Raw genomic sequence first — 21,621 nt, 5'->3', positions numbered from 1 at the left:
TATAATGCAAATGTACATAGGAATGTTCTTTGTCACAATTATTTGTAATACCAAAAAAAGAAACACACTGAGCATCTGTCACTAAATGATAGGTTGAATAAATTAAGGGATGCTTATATAGTGGAAAATAATAAAACCGTTAAACCAATATTTACAAACATTGAGCACCTAGGTGGCTCAGTTGGTTAAGCGTCTGCCTTTGGCTGAGGTCATGATCTCTGGGTCCTGAAATAGAGCCCCAGGTCAGGCTGCCTGTTCTCTCCGACCCACCCTGCTCGGCCCATCCCGCTCGACCCACCCTGCTCATCCTTTCTCTCTCTCTCTCTCTGGTAAATAGATAAAATCTTTAACATTGTTATCATTTAAAGATTTTAATTTTAAGCAAACTCTACACTCAATGCGGGACTCAATACCACCCTGAGATTACAACTCTAGATCGCATGCTCTACAGATTGAGCCGGCCAGGCACCACTGTACTACTTTAAATTTTGTATGAATTATGGGTTTCTCAAAAACAGTATTTTTAACTTGGCCTCTTAGAATCACGTCTAACTAGAATCGCTGATAAATGCATTTCTTGCCATGGTGCACCTATAACGAAAGGTGATTATTTAACCATTTTGACTGGTTATCAGCTACAACATAGGATTACTTCTGTGGCTTCCTAAGATACACTGAACAGATTTTAACTTATTAATGATGATCTAGAGCAGTGGTTCTTAACCAGGGGCAATTTTTCCTGAGCGATCATTTGGCAAATATTTTTGGTTGTTACAACTGGGCAGGTGTGTGTGTGTATTTATTTGTACCCAATGGGTAGAGGGCATGGATCCCACTTAAACAGGCTAGGATGCAGACAACAGTCCACCTACACATCAAAGCATTACCTTATCTAAAATGCCAATAGTGCTCAAATTGAGGAACCATGATCCAGAGGTTAATCACTCTTATTTTGCAAGAACACAATACATCCATGGAAATCTTGTTTTTAATTAAAGATTAAAGAGAGAGCACATGCACGAGCAAGGGGAGAGACGGATGGAGAGAATCTCAAGTGGACTCCACACTCAGCATGGAGCTGATGCGAGGCTCCATCACACGACCCTGAGATCAAGACCTGAGCCACATGCTTAACCGACTGAACCACCCAGGTGTCTCTCCATGGAAATCTTTTAGATATGATCATTCCACTTGGGATAATTTCTGAGTGAGTCTGCTTTTTTGTTGTTGTTGTTTTAAAGTAGGCACCATTCCCAGCTTGAACTCAGAACTGGAGATAAAGACCTGAGCTGAAAAAAAGAGTCGGATGCTTAACTGACTGAGCCACCAAGGCACCCCTGCTTTTTTGTTTTTCTTAAGTTCCTATATCTATACAAAAAGCATAGTAACCTCACATGCAAAGATTACAGAAAAATACGTGACAATGCATAAAACAATCACAGGTCCACTGCAGATGCTCAATAAACTTTAAATGCCTGGGTGTCTCAACTACTACATGGTGACTATGTACATTATTATGTAATATATAAGGAAAAAGTCTTGAAACTAAACAATTGTTCTGACATTATGCACACAGTAAAATAAGACTAGCTCAGGTATATACATTTTAATGGCATTTTAAATTAGAGATCTTTTTTCCATTTGTAATGATATTTAGAAAAATACTGTCCCTTTCTTAATTCAGATTTTTGAAACAAGAGCAAGAAGGGTACAAACATAGGCTCTGAAGTTGAAACTACTGTTTTGAATTCCAGTTTAATAATTTACTAGCTGTGACTTCCCCTGTGACTTAGTTTCTTCACTTGTAAAATGGAGATAACACATCTTCCCTTTGTAGGCATGTTTTGAATATGACAAGTCAAGGTCATAGTATAGTTTCAGACTTGCATTAAAGATCTGGAATAGGAGGAGTCATCCTTGCTACACTCTTCTGTCCTTGCTCCAGGAAACTCTCATTCTCCCAGTTGAACCCCTTTGTCAGCATTGTCACCCTTTTCATATTATGAGATCCTTCTAAAAAGAGCATATCCCTGGGGCCTGGCATGTGGTAGGCTGTCATAACTGTGATGAATGATAAGTGGAGAAATGGAAGGATTGATTTCAAAGTATCATATGTACTTTAGATAATCGAGAGCAAAAGGTCATTGCTACACTTCACTATTTTTTCTCCTGTGATTTAAGAAAAAATGATATAGTTTATCCTTTCAAATAATCATTTGCCCATTTTGCAATGTACTTATGAAACACCTACTTCAGGAAAAAAAGCTTCCAATGTTCAAGGCAATCTTAAATCTTTGTGATTTGGAGTTATATTTAAAATTTTTTTAAAATAAGACTTTTAATAATTAACCTATTTTGAACCCAAATAGGTTTATTTCACAAATTCTGTCCTCAAAAATCCTCATATAAAAGCTGAAATAATGAGGGCATGAGCAGCCTAACAAACTTTAATGACACAATCTATTTAATTTCCCTATTACAGCTACATTAGAGTAAATTAATTCTTTTATTTGAGCACTTACATGAAATTTTACCATAGACAGTGACTAATCAGTACAAGGTTGAAATTCAGCATTTCTTGTGTTTCAAATACTGAGCAAATTTCTCATAAAGCCTGTCTAGGGGATGCCTGGGTGGCTCAGCGGGTGAGCGTCTGCCTTGGGCTCAGAGCATGATCCTGGAGTCCTGGGAAGAGTTCCACATCCAGCTCCCTCCATGGAACCTGCTTCTTCCTCTGCCTGTGTCTCTGTCTCTATCTCTGTGTATCTCTCATGAACAAATAAATAAAATCTTAGAAAAAAAAAAGAACCTAAGATTTTCCCAGGACTTTTAACACAATAAAAATTCTAATTATTAGTTCCTGGATGTTCACTTGCAATAACTCCTAAGGTACAAAATAAATATCAATTATGAATTGTTCCATAAATCAGCTAGTTGCATATGCTTATTTTTTATAGACAATCGATATTATACAACAATTTCATATTTTAATATTTCAAAAGGTTCACAAACTCATCAATGGCCAGGACTAGGGATTTTTTTCATATCTAGACATCCTTTGTATCACATAGCAGAAAAGCACTGTCATTGAAAAGAAAGAAACCATTTCCAGTTTTTGCGTAGGGTGGCAATTATAGATATTTTTATAGTTATTTGTTAGGCTGCACATACATTTTATATTCTCTGCATGTATTTTATATCTCACATAAAACTCTTTTTTAAACAAAATGCTTAGAGGTTGAAATTTTTTTAAATATAAGATAGATAATAAAGGAATTCATTCTTATGATATGTACAATAAATAACTTAGGAGACATTTAGCTGAGAGAAATTAGCAAATTTTCCACTTGTTGAAGTTTCAAAATTATGAGTTAAACTTCCTAATTATTTGAGCAAAAGTAATCAAGGTACCGCAGAAAAATGGGTATAGAATCTACTCCATTTTAGCTAGGATATGAATGGGGCAAAGTTGCCACATGTAAACGATAACCCAAAATTGACCTGGTCACAACGAGGCAATTAATGGAGGTAAACATAGCACACACACACACAAACATGCGGGTGCACATGCACTCAGCTATATGTGCACACACTTACCAAGACAGTTGCAGGTTGGCAAATCAGAATCTTTTGTTGTGGACACCAGGTTTTTTGTAGGATTGGTAAAGAAGTTCATGGCATAATCATTAAAACTTTTCTGTGCACTGTCTACTGGGGAAAATTCTGATGCTCCAACACTAGATGAACAGACGTCCTCTTCATTCTTGGTAGAAACCACTGTAATTCCACCTGAACATACCACATTTACATTCCTGAGAATGTGTGCTGGGTCTGGTAAGGGGGTTTCATGAGAGATACCAGGCAATGTTGGCAGTCTCTGATGCATGAGTTGGTCTTGAACATCCCGCTGGAATTGTGTTTGGTCATCGCCGGTCATTACATTAGCACACTGGTTAGTTGGAGAGGAGGGCTGGAGTAAAGGATGAGCTTTCTGATTGACATTCCCTGTTGGCTGTACCTGAGAACTATATACTTTTTCTGTAAACGCCTGCCCATTGGACTCTGTTTTTAACTGGCATATTGGGAGAGAATCCAACGGTTCAACCTTCATGTTTCTTTCCTGTGCTAATTCAGGATAATAACGCTCAAATTTTATCTGAGTGAGTGGAGGAAACAATTTTTTGTGTTCTAACACTGAACTCGTTTGAGTCAGTGGTTTCCATACTTTGGTTAAAGGAGGAATTTTTCCCAACAGAATGGGAAAATCATGTGGACCAAATTGACCAAATCTTTGAAATTTAGATGCTATCCAAATGTCATGTAATTTACTATACTCATATGACAACTGTTCCTGATTTTTCTGGTCATTTTCTTGACAACTTATGACTACAGTCTTCTTTTTCCGCCGATCTCTTGATGGGGTAGCTCTTGTCTTTTTCTGTGTTGTGTTCTTTTGCTTTGTCAATAATGAGCTATGATTGTTTTGTACACTGGAAGGTGGTTTCTGTTGTATTGTGGCCTTCTCCTGACTACATTTTTGCTGTACATTATATGCAACGAGGCTTGTTGGTGTACTCTCAACCTTTTTGTCTTCTTGTTTTATATAATTGAATTTAATTATGGACGCAAGTTGTGTTAACTGTGTTGCAACATCTTCCTCTATTTTGCTGTGTATTGTATTTAGACCCGATGGATCGTCTTTTAAGTCTATCTTTTTACTGCTGGCCAGTGATTGGTTACAATACCCCAATTTATCACCTGCTGGTGGCAACGGATGCAAATTCTTAGAACTCTCAAGATTAATTCTACTTTGAGCAACATTTTTATTGGTGTCAATTTTAGATGAATTTGAATTTGGTATAAAAAGAGTTATTGAATTTGTGGCTTTTGAACATTCCTGTGACTTGGTAGGTGCCTGGTTAGCAGCTGAGTTGTGGTGTGACTTGGAAATGTTTTGGCCATTGAACACCACCGTGTTGCATGAAGTCTGCTTTTCCAAAGATGGATAGTGATGAAGGCTTTCTGGCTCCCCTTGCAGGTTTGGGTCCTGGAGGTCTTTTCTTACAGAATAGAGGATAGCTTTACAGCTATTAAGCAAACTTTCTGTTCTGTGTTCTGTTTCTTCATCCTTCTCTGACTTTGATGGTGAGGAATTTTCTGATGGAGCTTCTGACAGTTGAGTCAGAGCTTCTATGGCCACCACTTGCTCCAGTGTTAATCTCCTATCTTTCATCAGGGATAGAAGACTTGGCTGAACTGGAGATCCATCTTTTGGGTCTTTACTTGGTATATTATCTAGAGATTTGGGTTGATCACTTTCATTGTGTGTACTAGTATGACTATTTAAGTTGAAAGTTGTAGGATCTGGTAAAGACTTGCAGTTAAAGCCAGGCTTCTGGAAGACTGAAACATTATTTCTCCCCTTGAGATGATCACAGCTCGCACTAGTAGCAATGGAACTCATGGCATTATGGTTGGCAGTGTCTTTCAGGAATTTATAGGAGTTGTTTTCAAATGCCTTGCCAAATTCTTCAATATTGAATTTTTTAAAAGACACATTTGTTTCGGTTGGTAAATAGTGTACATTTTTAATGCCGTTTCTTATAGTTTGTGCAAACAATTTCTGAGGCTCAATTAAGTCAGTAAGGAGGACTTTTTTCTTGTCATCTTCAGAATTTTTAAATTTTTCAGCTTCTGTCACAATTGCCTTAAATTCGCCTTTGACATGATCAGTTAAATGTGATTTCTTGTTTTGCGTCCACTTCTCCACTTCAATACCTGTCATACTTTCTTCATTTTTGGTTACATTTTCGAGGGGAGGTGGGTTTAATTCCAATCTCTGTTCCCCCCCATAACTCCTCCTGTATTCCATGGATTCTGACTTGAGGCCATTTACTGATTTGTTGTCAAAATCTGCCTACAAAATAAACACAGAAATATCTCATAATATTTATGCAAATATTGGAGTAAGAGCCACAGGAACTTAATAATTTACAGGAACTAAATGTAATGCCCCTGAAAAAGATACTACTTTTGCTTTTTGTTTTCAATAAAATACCGAAAGGAGTGTGTAGGGGGGAAAAAATGAAGTACAAACTATCATTAACTCATACCTGGTAATATTTTGGCATACGTATTTGTTTTTCAAAATACTTTTTTTTTTTTTAGGGAAAGAGAACAAGTGTAAGGGGGGGTTGGGGGTAAAAGGCAGATGGAAAAACTTAATAAATAGTATAGGTAGATTTATTTTTTTAATTTTAAAGCTTTTATTTATTTGACAGAGAGAGAGCCAGAGAGCACAAGTGGGGTGAGGAGCAGAGGGAGCAGGAGAAGCAGGGAGTCCAATGGGGGACTTGATCCCAGGACCCCAAGATCAGGACTCTAGCCAAAGGCAGACACTTAACCAACTGAGTCACCCATGTGCCCCAGAGAGAGAATCTTAAGCAGACTCCATGCTCAGGGCAGACACTGATGCAGGTTCAATCTCACGACCCCAGAGATCATGACCTGAGCCGAAATCAAGAGTTGGATGACTGAGCCACCCAGGCACTCCTCCAAATAAATCTTTAAACTATTTTTATGTTGGTACCATTCAATAGGCAATATCTATTATCTTAATGCAACCTGTACTGAAATACATAATACACACAGAAAAGCATACAAATCCTAAGTGTATAGCTTATAGATTTTTTTCACAAATGAACCCCTAAGCGCCCAAGTTCCAGCCAAGAAACTCCCATCTAGTCATCAGTCCACTGGCAAAGGGTTGCCATTGTTTTGACATCTACCACAGATCTCTTTTGCTTATTTCCAAACTTTAAGTAACTGACTTCCTTTCACACTCAAAACTATATTTGGGGTTCATTCATGTTAAGTGTATTTGCAGTCCATTGATTCTTATTGTTGTATAGTAATTCATTGATTGAATATACTATAACATGCTTATTGATTCTACTGTGGATGGACAGTTGAGTTAATTCTTGGTTTTTGAGTATTCTAAGTATACTACTATAACATACTATTGCTATCGTTTGGTGAACATATACACATTGGGTGGAGTGGAAGTACTAGGTCATCAAGTGTGTAAGTGTATGTTATCTTCAGCTTTAGTAGAAAGGCCAATGAATCTTCTAAAATGGTTACCAACATACACTCCCACCAGTAATTATGACAGTTCTAATTGTTGCACATTCTTATTATCAGTTAGTATGCTCTGTCTTTTCACTTTAGCCATTATGTTTAGTGGAACAGTGTAATTCCTTTAAAAAAAATTTTTAGATGAAATACCCATAAAATAAGATTAACCATTTTACCATTGAAAACTATACATCAGTGGTTTTTAAGCATAGTTACAATGTTATGCAATAATCACCTCTATCTAATTCCAGAACATTTTCATCAGCCCTGAGAGAAACCTTGTATGCATTAAGCAATCACTGTCTATATTCCCTTCTAATCCTTATTTTTTTAATTTATTTTTTAATTTTTATTTATTTATGATAGTTACAGAGAGAGAGAGAGGCAGAAACACAGGCAGAGGGAGAAGCAGGCTCCATGCACCGGGAGCCCGATGAGGGATTCGACCCCGGGTCTCCAGGATCGCGCCCTGGGCCAAAGGCAGGCGCCAAACCGCTGCGCCACCCAGGGATCCCTAATCCCTATTTTTAAAACCCTGAAACACATCATGCAAAATTACAACATAGGAACTGAGACAGTAGTGGCATTTCCAACTCCTGTCAGGAGCAAATGTAAAGATAACCTACACCTCCTAATCTTTAATATGGCTGTGGACATTCTAGTTAAAACCCCAGGAAGAGAAAAAAATATTAAGATTAGGAGACTTCTTATTCAATGAAGATGATATACCTGAGTCCATAGGCAAACCTGAAGTATTGATGGAAAAACTAAATCAAAGCACAGAATAGCTATAAAATGTGTAAGCGTTACCCAATTCTAAAGTTAAATATTAAATAATCTTTTCTTGCACATTAAACAATCTTAGTAGAAATAAATTATTATCTAATTTCTCGATCAGGATACACAGGTTACATAGGTTATGTTCAGTTTGTCAAAATTCATCAAAATATACAATTCTCATATATACATTCTCTGTATATATTACATTTCAATAATAACTTAAAAAACTGGAATGCCTGGGTGGCTCAGTGGTTGAACGTCTGCCTTAGGCTCAGGGGGTGATCTCGCCGTCGCAGGGAGCCTGCTTCTCCCTCTGACTGTGTCTGTGGCTCTCTCTGTGGCTCTCATGAATAAATAAATAAAATCTTAAAAAAAAAACTAAACTGAAACAATTGTCAATTTTTTAACATACAGGTTAATAAATTAACAGATAAACTTTTATTATTAAAATGGCATTTCAAAGCAGTGGAGAAAGGGTCAATTTCTTAAAAATGACAAGGGTAATATGATCTTTTAATATGTAACAAAAATTCCAGATAAATTAATAATTTAAATATAAAAAGATAAGACAATTTAGAAAGTAGGGAAAATATTCCCAAGCAAGAGTAAAAGGTGAGAAGCCATAAAGGAAAAAAATATTTTAACTAAGTATAATATGAACAATTTTTAAAGCAAAGACACCATAATGTAGTTCTTTGCAAACTGTTGATCATAATCTAGAAGTTCCAATACCAACTTAGTGCTTTGTAACAAGTGGTTTTTCTTAACAAAATTGTACAGAAAAATACAAATACACTACATTTAATAAAAATAAGTATTACAATGTAAATCATTTTAAAAAAAATGTTTTATTCATTTAAGTAATCCCTACACCCAGGGTGGGGCTTGCCGTCATGACCCCAAGATCAAGAGTCACATGGTCTTCCAACTGAGCCAGCCAGGCAATCTTCTAATATAAATCTTTTATAGGGCAGCCCCGGTGGCGCAGGGGTTTGGCGCCGCCTGCAGCCTGGGGTGTGATCCTGGAGACCCAGGATCAAGTCCCACATCGGGCTCCCTGCATGGAACCTGCGTCTCCCTCTCCCTCTGCCTGTGTCTCTGCCTCCCTCTCTGTGTCTATGAATAAATAAATAAAATCTTTTAAAATAAATAAAGAACAAATCTTTTATATAATGTGTATGTAAAAAAAAAAAAAAGTGTATGTATGTGTCCGTGCACTGAATCAGGATGTAAAATGTATTGACTTCTTCATACCTATATTTGTCAAAAGAAGGGAGGAGAAATATTACCATAAAAAGGTAAAGGCAAAGGATAGTCTAGGAAAAAATCGATACTACACGTAGATAGCTACTTTTCGTAATGTAAAAGAACTTCCACAATCAACAAGGAAAGGTAAATGAAAAAAAAAAAAAAAGAAAAGGTAAATGACTCAGTAGAAGAGTGAGAAAAAGACAGGAATGTGTTCTTTGCTTAAGTGGAAATCCACAGGTTCAAAAGCTGTTTGACTTTCCTAGAAGACAAGCAAATGAAAATAAATGCAACCTTTTAATCTACACAAGTACCAACCAAAACTAAAAATGCAGAAATGTGTGCAAACAAATTATCATGGAATATAATATTTATACTAGATAAATAAATGCATTCATATTTTGAAATAATGTGCAGCTATCATTCACACATATCAATCTACTGATTGCATGGCAACAGATCCAAAATATATTAACCCATATAAACAAGTTGCAGAAAGCTGGTAGGTAAAACATTACTATTAGTTACTACTACCGCTGGGAAACAGATGTGAGGAAAAGAGGTTTTTTTGTTTGTTTATTTTACTTGATTTTATAAATATGCATATCTAAGACACCGAAACTTCAATGTACACATTCCTCTAGATAAGAAGATTTATGTGCCACAACATAGGACGTTCTCATTAACTAATGAGCTTCATTAAAAACAACTGATCTTTATAATTTAATTGTATCTCCTATAACTTTTCTTTTTAGGAGGCAGGAAGGGGCAGAAGGAGAGGAAGAAAGGAAATCTTCATCAAGCTCCAAACCCAGCACGAAGCCTGAAGTGGGGCTTGATCTCACGACCTTGAGATCATGACCTGAGCCAAAATCAAGAACCAGACACTCGGGGTGCCTGGTGGCTTAGGTTATGATCCTGGAGTCCTAGGATCAAGTCCCACATCAGGCTCCCCAAGGGCTATCTGTTTCTCCTTCTGCCTATGTCTCTGCCTCTCATGAATAAATAAATAAAATCTTTAAAAAAGTCAGACAACTGACTGAGCCACCCAGGTGCCCCTATATCTGATAGGGCTTTTTAAAAACAAGGGGTTTGAAACATGGGGTCTATAAGTACATGAGAACATGCACTACACACTGCCAACTACTAAACCTAACCTTTAAGAAAACAATTTAATAGATTACATTTCAGTAGGGCTGGTAACATTTTCTGTTTTCAGGAATCAACCTGGCTGAACTCTTATGTACTGTTAAATGTGATTATAAGTGTATGTGTATGTGTATGTGCACAGGCATGCACACTGAGAAAATGGTTACTCTTAGTTTCACTTGATGCTGTTAGTGAAACTAAGTGGCCAGAACAAACTGATTTACCACTATGGGGTGGGCTGGGGGGCTGGCGGGGGGGGGGGTTGGGGTCATCTGATCCAAAGATGCCATGTAGCCTGAACTTTAGTGTCCTTTTTTAAGAGGTCATGTATATTGTGATGGGGGTTCAATGAGACTCTATGACCAAAGTTATTAGCACAGTAAGGATGAGGTATCAGTAAGAGAGAACACTAACAATTTCATTATCAGAGTTATAATTAAAAGAATGTTGGCTATATTGTAATACACTCTTTACTGCAGGAACTCATTTGATCTTCACAACCCTAAGCTGTGGACCCTGTAAAAGGGGATCAGGGTTAAGAAAAATGCAAATCAAAACAGCAAAGATAACATTTTTCACTTATCAGATTAGCAAACATCAAAATGTTTGACCACCCAAACCCTTGGAGTAGGTTGTGGAGGATATATACCCCCATCTAATGCTGGTGTAGTGCAAAATGGTATCAATCCTATGGAGGGGAATTTGGCAATAATTATCAAAATTACAAATTCAACCTCTCCCTTGACACAGCATTTTCACTGCTAAGAATTTATCCTATTTATACTTGCCCTTAATTATATGTTTTGACAACTTTGCATATTTTATTTTTTTTAACAGATTTTATTTATTTGACACAGAGACAGCACAATCAGGGGGAGCAGCCGAGGGAGAGACAGAAGCAGGCTCTTCTGAGCAGGGAGCCTGATGTGGGGCTCAATCCCAGGACCTTGGGATCCTGACCAGAGCAGAAGGTAGATGCTCAACTGAATGAGCCACTCAGGAGCCCCAGTTCTGTATATTTTAACAAGTAATTCATAATACCTGAATGTCCACCTGTAACAGACTAATTCAACTGTGGTATATCTACATAATACCTTGCAGCTATAAAAAAAGAATTCCGTTACTAAAATGCAGATGTCCAGGATATATTATGTTTATTTAAAAAAAAGAGGATCTAGAACCTGCATATACAATGTTTTTTATTTTAATAAAAAGTATGGGGAATTAATATATATATTCATATTTACATAAAGAAACTCTAGAAGAATACAAAAACTAATATGAGTGAAGAGCAAAAGGAGGTCAAGAACGATACAGGAGCTTGGGAACTATTAAACCCAGACCTGACTAAATACTGTTTTGATTTTTTATTTCCTTTATATTTAAGCCAAAATTAAAGCGGTCTATGGAAAGATTTCTAGTACATAGGCGAAAAAAGCTAAAAGGTTATGTAGTACCAAATTCCAAACAAATTAGAATATAAAGAAAGGGTGTGGAGTACCTACACACTTGTTAATATTTGCTAATATTCAGGAAGGCTATGCAAGATTGTCAACATTTGTCGTATAGAAACTGTACTCAGTAGAATACTAGTTAATGTTCAACAATCACCAGATTGGGAACTGAGGAAGAGGAAACACTTTTGCAGGGTAGGCCAATTTTTGTGGTATAAATACTTCCACCATAGTGGATTGTAAATTATCAGTATGACACCTGAGCCAGAGTTAGGAAGAAATGCACTTAATTACTGACCTGGAAGGAGGGGACTCCATCCTACCACCGAGTGTACCATCCCAAACTACTACATGAAACAGGCTCCAGTAACTACATTATGAATTTTTATTTTTTACTGAAGATTTCCTTGACTTTTAATCAAGGAAAATCTGCTTAGATGTGGCATATTCCCGAATAACCACTTTGAATCTCAAAATATTTGTTAACATCTACCTTTCTTAAAGAGATGCCATCTCTCTGAAGGAAGTGAAGTGTTTCACAAATATTGGAATGGTGGCTATTTCACTCCCTCAAGCAGCATATATAGTGACCCAGCATATTCTAGTGACCCAAAATCAAGCCACCCGCCACTGGTGTCTCATCTCTTCCTCCTCTACCACCCCAAAAGTGCCCAAGGGTATCATTTAAAGGACACTAATTCAACATCTCCCAGTTCTCTGTGTGCACTCTATAGTAGTCACAAGGCTCTATGTTGCTCTGGGCCTCTCTTACTCCTTCTGAACCAACAGGAATGTTGATCACCTTAGATCAGATCTGGGTCCAATAGTTGACAAGCACCCTGTTTTCTCATTTCTCCACATTCTTATTGTAGTGATACTCACACCCACTCTTGAATGAGCTCAAATGGTATTGAGCAAAGTGGTATTTTTATTCTGAAACACTGAGTATGCCCTTTGGACAGAATCTGACTGTCACCTCTCCCAACACTCACATTCCATACATGTTGTATTTCCTGTGTCAAGAAACAGCTGCTCAGATCCCTTGGAAAAGCCTTTCAAAGCATGTACAGAGACATATGGTACACGAGACTAGACCTTTACTGCAGGCAGATCAGTTTCTCAACTTGTCTTTACTTTTTTTTTTCCTTTCTTTTTTTTACCGTCTCCACCCCAGTAATCTTTTTTAAAACACTTTTTCCCTAATAGCCCTCCCCAGGAAATTTTAATTCCACAGATATAGTATGTGGTACCATCATAATAGCTAAATTTTTTTTTCACCCTCTACTCGCAACCAAGGACCAATCTTCATCACCTTTGAGGATTTAGAAAAACTAACATGTAGAAGGGCTGCCTGGGTGGCTCAGTGAGTATGCAAGTCTGACTCTTGATTTCGGCTCAGATCATGATCTCACAGTTGTTAAGATCGAGCCCTATGAGAGACCGGAACACTGGCTCCTCGTGGACAATAAAGTCTGCTTCTTCCCTCTGTCCCTCCCCCCACTCATTCTGGATCTCTCTCAAATAAATAAATAATTAAAAAAAAAAAACTAACATGTAAAAGACAAGGAGCAGCCTGCAAATCATACCTGATTAGAAGTGACACCTACAGGACCTTATGTTCTCAACCTGAAAATTAAGTGTTTGGAGAAAAAATTCAGGAGAACCACTGGTAGCTCCATTCATGTTGACTTTGATGATGCAATCATGCCAGATACAGTATTTGCCCTCCCACATTCCCACAGATGCATGCATGTCAGCTCCTGCTCTGCACAACTGCTTTCGAACAAACCCAAATTGAAATTTAAAAAAAAGATAAACCAGCCATTCACCAAAGCTAAAATAAACTTTTAACACACACACAAATCCTCCCTCAAAGGGGATTTGCAAGTTACCTTATATTCCTACAGAAGTAAAATTGTTTAGCTCTTTTCCTTTAGGCATAAAGAGCTCACATACCCTACCAAGTTTGTAGCCCTAATATTTGAGCTTTGCCTCTGTTCTGCCTCTCCAGTTTGCCTATATCTGCCCTGTAAGATGTTCAAAGTTCATAAAAAAGGAGGGCAGGGGGTGGGGGGATCTAAGGGACTGAGTCTGCACTTGTCCCACTTGTCCTACCTTGGCGCCATAAAACCTCATGGCTCTTCCTTGCCTGGGCTGAAGAAAAGCCATCCAAGAGTCCTTAAGAGTTGCTTTCCGCTCGATCCACCAGATCCAGCCTTCTTTTCTATTCTAATTTTTTAACTCCTATTCCCCAACAAAAACTCCACCCTCATTTGGCCACAGGGTCTCAGGATCCAAATTAAATCCTTTAACTTGAGGGTGGGGCAGAGGAAGGGAAACATATTATTAGAGGGAGGGACAACTTCTATTTAATCCAAAAACTCGTTGATTGTAGATTGGTTCTGAATGTATACAAAACTGACCTAAGAACCATACCTCTCTAGACTCAGGGGTCCTTGCTCCTAACGTCTTCCTCTGGAGCTTTGAGCCAGTACAATTCCTTCTGAGTCAAAAAGGCTAAAAAAAACCCTCTCAGACCCCCAATTTGCCTCAAGCAATCATCCTATCAGATTCCCTCCTCATTCAAACATCTTAAGTGGCTAACTCAAATCCAATCATTCCTTAACCTGCTCTTTCTTTTGTAGGCCTCCAAAGAGAGTCTCAACTGAAACTCTAAAATCTGGGACTTCCTTGGTACTCCCTTCTTCTCGGTCTGTCCCCAGGTGGTAGGTGTGTCCCCCTGAGCCTCCAATTTAGAGGATTCCAAAGCCAAACCCACTGCCTATTCATTCTTCACCTTTTCCGTGAACAACCTTACCCATGCTTGAAGTTCATAACCAACTCTTGTGAACAGAGTAATTTCTTCTTTATACTTTTTGAGTACCTTGTTTCCTATATTTCTCAGAATGGGGCTTTATTGGAATCAGAAAAACCTTGGCTACTTTCCCTGTTCCATCACTTACCAACCATGTGGCCTAGAGTAAGTCCTTGCTCTATGAAGCCTCCTTGAACCTCAGTTCTCTTAAAATAAATCAGGACTAGAAAGCAAGTTTATTGTGAAGAATAAATGAAATAAGGTATTTATACACATTGTTGGGCCTTACTACATGTGGAAATGAACTATTGACGCGGTAAAAACCTATTAGGTAGTTCTTTTTTGCTACAGGTCCTTCAACATAGAGCAAAACCTACTAATTGCAGTCTCAAATTCACAATTAAGAAAAAAGAATATTTATTAGTAGTTATTATTCATATATTGAGCATTGACTACTTAAGAGGCATTATCATTAACATTTTATCAGAATGCTCTCCTTTGCTTCTCCTACTAAGGGTAGGAGTATTTCCATTCTCCTGATAAGGTTTAGAAAGGTTAAGTAACTAGGCAAAGTCAAATCAATACTCTCAGAGCCAGAATCAAACCAGGTGTCTCTTTCGAGAACTTAGTGTTTAACCCCAAGGCACTGCTCTTTAATAATTAACATTTATGATGAATTCCATTTGTTACTAATTTTTAGTAATGTTTACTGACCTAAGATTACCACAGGTGCTTAAAACATAAAAGAACAACTCAATTCCTATGATTGTTTCTTTTCTTAGACTATGTGAATTATTGTTTTTCTGAACCCAGTGGCCTACTTTCATTCACCTGTTTTTAAGTTGTAACAGTATAGCATTGCTATGCAAAATACTACCACCTTTTGTGCAAATTCAGTATGTGTACACAGGGTTCATACCAGGTTATGAAGGAGAGGAGAAATTAGAATCCAATTTACAATCCAGCTCTTGAGGATATGATCAGAGGTCACTATTTTCTCTCTAAATGTTCCCTAGACTATAAGCCTCCTTACTTTTGGATAAATCAGATTTATCTTTTTCCTAACTTTTTATTCAAAAATTTCAGTTTCATATCACTAGAAGGCTCATTGAAAACTTTTTTTTTTTAATTTTAAGTAGGCTCCATGCCCAGTGTGGGGTTTAAACTCACAACCCTGCGATCAAGAGTTGCATGCTGTAACTCAGCCAGTCAAGTGACCAAAAACTTATAGGTATCAAATAATACCCCAAAGTGAAGTTCCACATTCTTTTAAAAAATAATGAAAAGAATAAAAAAAATTGCCAATTATCTAATTCAATCAGACAAGAGTCAATCGCACTAATTTTACAAATGCAATTTATATGCACTCACAACCTGTCAAGTTTCATGATGGAAGATAGGCTCCAAATACCTTTTTTTTAGGGCATTTAAATGCTCAGGATTTCAGGAGCCTGGTCTTATGACAAATCCTGTTTTCCACTAGGGTTTAGCCTCTATCAAGTCATTTTGCCTGGAATGCTCCCTCATGATCAAAGATAAATTCAAGGACCTTGCCTTACCCAACTTCATCCAGGAGTCCATCAGAGAACTAGTTAATTCATGATTCTACAAAGTACTAATAAAGATTTCAATTTTCATTCTTTCCAATATTGCTCATGTGACTTTGGCTCTCTAGTCCCTTCCTCAATGTTTCCCTTTAAGGAGAAAAAAGAAGGGCAGCCTGGGTGGCTCAGTGGTTTAGCGCCGCCTGCAGCCCAGGGCATGATCCTGGAGACCTGGGGTCGAGTCCCACATCAGGCTCCCTGCATGAAGCCTGCTTCTCCCTCTGCCTCTCTCTCTCTCTCTGTCTCTCATTAATAAATAAAATCTTTAAAAAAAAGAAAAAGAAAAAGAAGCGTCTATTTCTGTCTAGGCTTTCTAAGAACATTAGCTCCAAGAATACTGAGTATTTATTTAGCACTTAGCTGGTGATGCTATGCACAGAGAGATTTACACATTCCTAACAGAAAAATCAGTGAACATTCTGCAGCCAAAGTATCAAGATCTGTAAATCTTTCCCTTCTAGCTGCCTCCCCACAGGCTATAACAAACTCCTGTCTTTTCTATCTAAAGAAAACAAAACCCTCCATCCCTCCATAAGTATTTAGCTCTCACCCTCTATCTCACTGCACCATTTTACAAAAAATGACCTTCAAATAATTGTCTGCAATCCCTATCACACACTCTTCAGCCCACTATAATTAGGCTTCTGCTGCCACCACCTCATTGAAACTGCCCAAGCCTCACCAGTGAAGTCCCAATTGTCAAATTCAATGGACAGCCAGAATATGTTCTAATACTGTTGCTCACATCTTCAAGCTTGTCCCTTCAATTCTCAACACATAATTTCCAGTCTCCTTTGCTGGCTTTTCTGCCCACTTATACCATGTTTTCGTTTGCCTTCTCTCCAGGCTCCCCACTAATCTAGAAGTAGGCCTCCAGTCTACACCTATTTGCTGATGATTCCCACAGCAAGTCATTCATCAACTGGACATCTTCATTAGACAATTAAAACTCAACCACATTTAAAAGTTAATGAGTTATCTCTACCTCAACCCTGCTTTAACCCCAGAACTCCCCTAACATAATAACTCAGGCATCTCCTTGTTAGCTTCCTACATTCAACATCCAAATTCAGCCAATGAATTCAGCGGTCTTACTTGAAACCTCTTCTTTTCATCCTGTGTTCTTCATTCCTACTGCTTTTGCCTCAATGTTCATTCTACAAATATTTATTTACAAGAATATCCATAACATGCTGTAGGCATGGTTAATGGGAGAGTTAACATGAGAGGTACCAGTTCTTATGAGCAGTACATTTTTTAAAATCTTATTAATTTTTGTGAGGCAGAGAGAATGGGAGGGGCAGAGGGAGAAGAAGTGGACTCCCTGCTGAATTGGGGGTGGGGGGTGGGGCGGGCGCAGCCAACTAGAAGCTAGTTTCCAGGATCCTGAGATCATGACCTGAGCTGAAGGTAGCCACTTAACTGACTGAGCTACCCAGACACACCTGGATATCACATTCTAATAAATGTTAGGTAATAAGCATTTTCAGAACGTAATCTTTCACCTACTTCTCCTGGGGATTAACCTCAGAATTGGGACTGGTTTCTAGTCTGTAGGATTCCGAAACCGGCATGTATTGTAATTCTAAGGAAGCACTGTCTAATGGAAATACAATTGTGGGCTACAGAATTAATTTCAAAAAGTGTTTAGGAGGTATATTTCTTAAAAGTAAAAAGAAACAGGTGGAATAAATTTTAATATGTTTCTTTTTAGGCCACAATATAAAAATATAATTTCAATACGCGATATCAAAATTAATATTTTGCCTTTTCTATATTAAGTCTGAGAAACGCAATGTATATTTTATACTTATTGCAAATTAATTCATAGTTAAATTTTCATTGGTTAAAGGAAAATGCAGTGGTAACTGAAGCAAAGCTGTGTTTGATAAAAAATATTTTACTTTAATTCGGTTTTAAATTTTAAATCCATTAAAATTAAATAAAATCAGTTTCTTAGCTTTACCACCCAAATTTCAAGTATCAGATATGCAGTTATTTACAGAGATCATTTTAAATGCAAATCTCATTGCTTTAGGCTGCATTCCACAAGCACCTGGCTAAACATCAACATCACCTTAGGAGTTTTTAGAAAACGAAATTCTAAAATAGCCCCAGCAAGGTTTCCTGAGTCTGAAGGTAGAAACTCCATTAAGAATCAAAGAGCAGTGTGGTAAGGGAAGTGGAACCACTAACCACCAGAGCAAAATTCACATTTTTCAGTACAACAAGGAATCTGTCCAAGATCCTACCCTTGGCCAAATTTTACAGAATGCATCTTGCAACAGCAGTATCCTCAGACCAGCCCCACCCCCAGCGTTGCTTCCCCCAAGGCTATTTTGAACTGCCCAGTCCTTTCTTGAGCAGCCGCTTGAAAGTAGAATGCCCTTTCGCCCTACAACCTGCCCCACATCGATTTTGCCCAAAAAACACCTAGAACTAGAAGAAAGGTATCTGTAAGAAAAAATCAACTATTTTTAACAATTCCCCAGCTGGGAGACTCAAGTATTTCTTATCCCCTAACCAGGATCAGATAAAACTGAACACTCCTTCCTTTACTATCTAGGCACAGATATTGATCATAGCAATTGATTGTACCTACTTATCTGTTTGCAGTACTGTCTCTTCATCCTGGACTTTAGTCCTCAGAGGAGAGATCTTGGTGATTGTTCTCTAGGCTCACAGTTGTGTTTTATTTTGGGAACAAATGGGAAAATCTAAGTATACACTAGATATTAGATAGTATCAGGAAATCTTAATAATGGTATGATTGTATGGTAGGATTAACCTTAAAGATGATAACCTGCAACTTTCCAATGGTTCTTGTGCAAACAAAAAGTCAAATATTGGATTATGATAATGGACATAGTGGTGTTCATTGCATTATTTTCTCAACCTGTTTTCTGCTTAAAATATTTATTTAAAAAGCTGGATGATTATCATAAGAATAAATAAGTATACAAATGAATTTAAAGAAAAACCAAAAAAACAAAAACAAAAAAACCCAAAAGAGAAGAAAAACTACAGGGTGGTTTAAACTGAATTTAACTGACCAATTTAGATTTATTGATTTGTAAATATTATTTTAGAATAAAGGAATAGTTCTTCCTTTCTAAATGCTAAATTTTCAAATGCTTGTTTTCAGAAGGTGGCTCTTCTAGAAAGAGATACCTCAACTGGCAGAACTGGTTAGGAAAAGTTAATTTAGATAAACTTGTTCTAGTTTTTCCTTGCTTCCTGCAAAACAGTCTCCAGGACCTCATGTACACATTTCTCCTTAACCAGAGCTCTGGTATTCTACTACCTTATGTCTTTTTTAATTTAAATTTATTTTTCTTAAGATTTTATTTTTATTTAATTGACAGAGAACAAACAGGGGAAGCAGCAGGCAGAGGGAGAGAGAGAAGCAGGCTCCCAGAAGAACAGGAAGCACAACATGGGGCTTGATCCCTCCTATCATGACCTGAGCCAAAGGCAGACATTTAACCAACTGAGCCACACAGGTGCCCCCTTACTCCTCTATTAATACATGATTCAGCCTTGGCAAGTCAAGAAGAGAAACCCAGATAAGCACTTACAATCAAAATCATGAAGCTAAGAGGTACTACACACCAATACAAATTCCCATCATGAGCATACTCCTTTTTTCGTCGTATTTCCATAAAATAAGTACAATGATGGAAATTTTGCCCTTTTTCCTTCTTTTAGAAGTAAGAATTAAAAAAAAGATTTTATTTATTCATTTGAGAGAAAAAGAAAGGGCAGGGGTAGGGAGAGGGAGCAGCAGACTCCCCACTGAGCAGGGAGCCTGACATGGGACTAGATCTAGATCCCAGGACCACAGGATTATGACCTGAGCAGAAGGCCGACTAACAGACTGAGCCATCCAGGAGTCCCAGAAGTTAACAATTTTAAAATATTTCCCGATTTAGATATTTCCTTAATAAAGAAAAGGAATTTAAAAACCATATACAAGAATGTTTAGGGAAGATTGTGTAATTTGTATTGTTTAACAGCAAATATTTCAAAAACAATACAAGACTAGGTGAATAAAGTATGGTATGATACATACGTTTTGCCATGAAACGGCAAAAGATCCAAAACACTTCATGAAAAGACCAGTTGAAGAGGAATATATGATACAGTTTTCTGTGTGTGTGTGTATGTGGGGACGGTTGAGGAGAAATCTCTAAGTGTAGGTTTAAAACATCTGAAGAAGGGCACTTGGCTGGCTAAGTCAGTAGAACATGTGATTCTTGATCTTAGGGTTGTGAGTTCAAACCCCATGTTGGGTGTATAGATTATTTAAAAATAAAATAATAGGGACGCCTGGGTGGCTCAGCGGTTTAGCACCTGCCTTCGGCTCAGGGCATGATCCTGGAGTCCTGGGATCGAGTCCCACATCATGCTCTCTGCATGGAGCCTGCTTCTCCCTCTGCCTGTGTCTCTGCCTCTCTCTCTCTCTCTCTCTCTCTGTGTGTGTGTGTGTGTGTCTCTTGTGAATAAATAAATAAAATCTTCAAAAAATAAATAAATAAAATAAAATAATAAAATAAAACATCTGAAGAAATACCCAATAAAAGAAGTCCTGAGGTTATTGCTGTGAAATAAAAGAGGGAAGAAGGGAGAAAGAAGATGGGAATTGTAACTTTTAGCACTTTGATATTTTAATTTTTTTCAACTAGTATCTGTTCTTTTTATAATAAAGATTTTTAATTATAAATGCATGGAGCACCTGAGTGGCTCAATCAATTGAGCCTCAGACTCTTGATTTAGGCTCAAGTCATGATCTCAGGGTCCTGGGTAAATAGCCCTATGTTAGGCTCTGAGCTCAGCACAGTCTGCTTGTCCCTCTCTTCTGAAACTCCCTCTCAAATAAATAAATACCTGCAACTCCCTCTCAACTCTCTCCCAAATAAATAAATTAAACAAATAGATTACAAAGGCATACAAAGCTGAAATAAAATCCAGAAAACTACATCTGCCAAAGTCCAGTATTAATTTTCTACAAAAAGATGTTTCATTTCATTATTAATAAATAAAATTAAGGACCTAAATTGATTTTTTTCCCCAATGACTACAATGCAGATGGACAACAAGTACTGGAAGAGGTGCTAATCATTAATATTATTATTTATTTATTTTTAAGATTTATTTATTTATTCATGAGAGACATTGAGAGAGAGGCAGAGGGAGAGGCAGGCAGGCTTCCTGCAGGATCCTGATGTGGGACTTGGTCCCAGATATCCAGGATCATCCCCTGAGCGGAAGGCAGATGCTCAACCACTGAGCCACCTAGGTGTCCCCCCTATTATTATTACTTTTTTTAAGTAGGTTCCACAACCCTGAGGACCCTGAGAGATTAAGAGTCAGATGATCTACCAGCTGACCCAGCTAGGTGCCCCAGTGCTAATCATTATTAACCATCACAGAA

General features: G+C 37.6%; 1 protein-coding gene across 5 annotated transcripts in view; it reads right to left on the bottom strand.

Moving 5' to 3' along the window:
• The window catches only part of TET1 (tet methylcytosine dioxygenase 1), a 130,065-nt gene that overhangs the window by 45,763 nt on the left and 62,681 nt on the right, over positions 1 to 21,621 (bottom strand). For all 5 annotated transcript variants that reach the window (XM_072823358.1, XM_072823357.1, XM_072823359.1 and 2 more), the window contains one exon: positions 3,598 to 5,917. In XM_072823358.1, the coding sequence (XP_072679459.1) occupies positions 3,598 to 5,917 (2,320 nt within the window). The remainder of the gene's footprint in view (positions 1 to 3,597; positions 5,918 to 21,621) is intronic.

Source organism: Canis lupus, chromosome 4, assembly GCF_048164855.1.
Source record: "Canis lupus baileyi chromosome 4, mCanLup2.hap1, whole genome shotgun sequence".
Taxonomy (NCBI): Eukaryota; Metazoa; Chordata; class Mammalia; order Carnivora; family Canidae; genus Canis; species Canis lupus.
The sequence above is the reverse complement of the archived record's forward strand: the minus strand, read 5'-3'. Positions and strand labels throughout refer to the sequence as shown.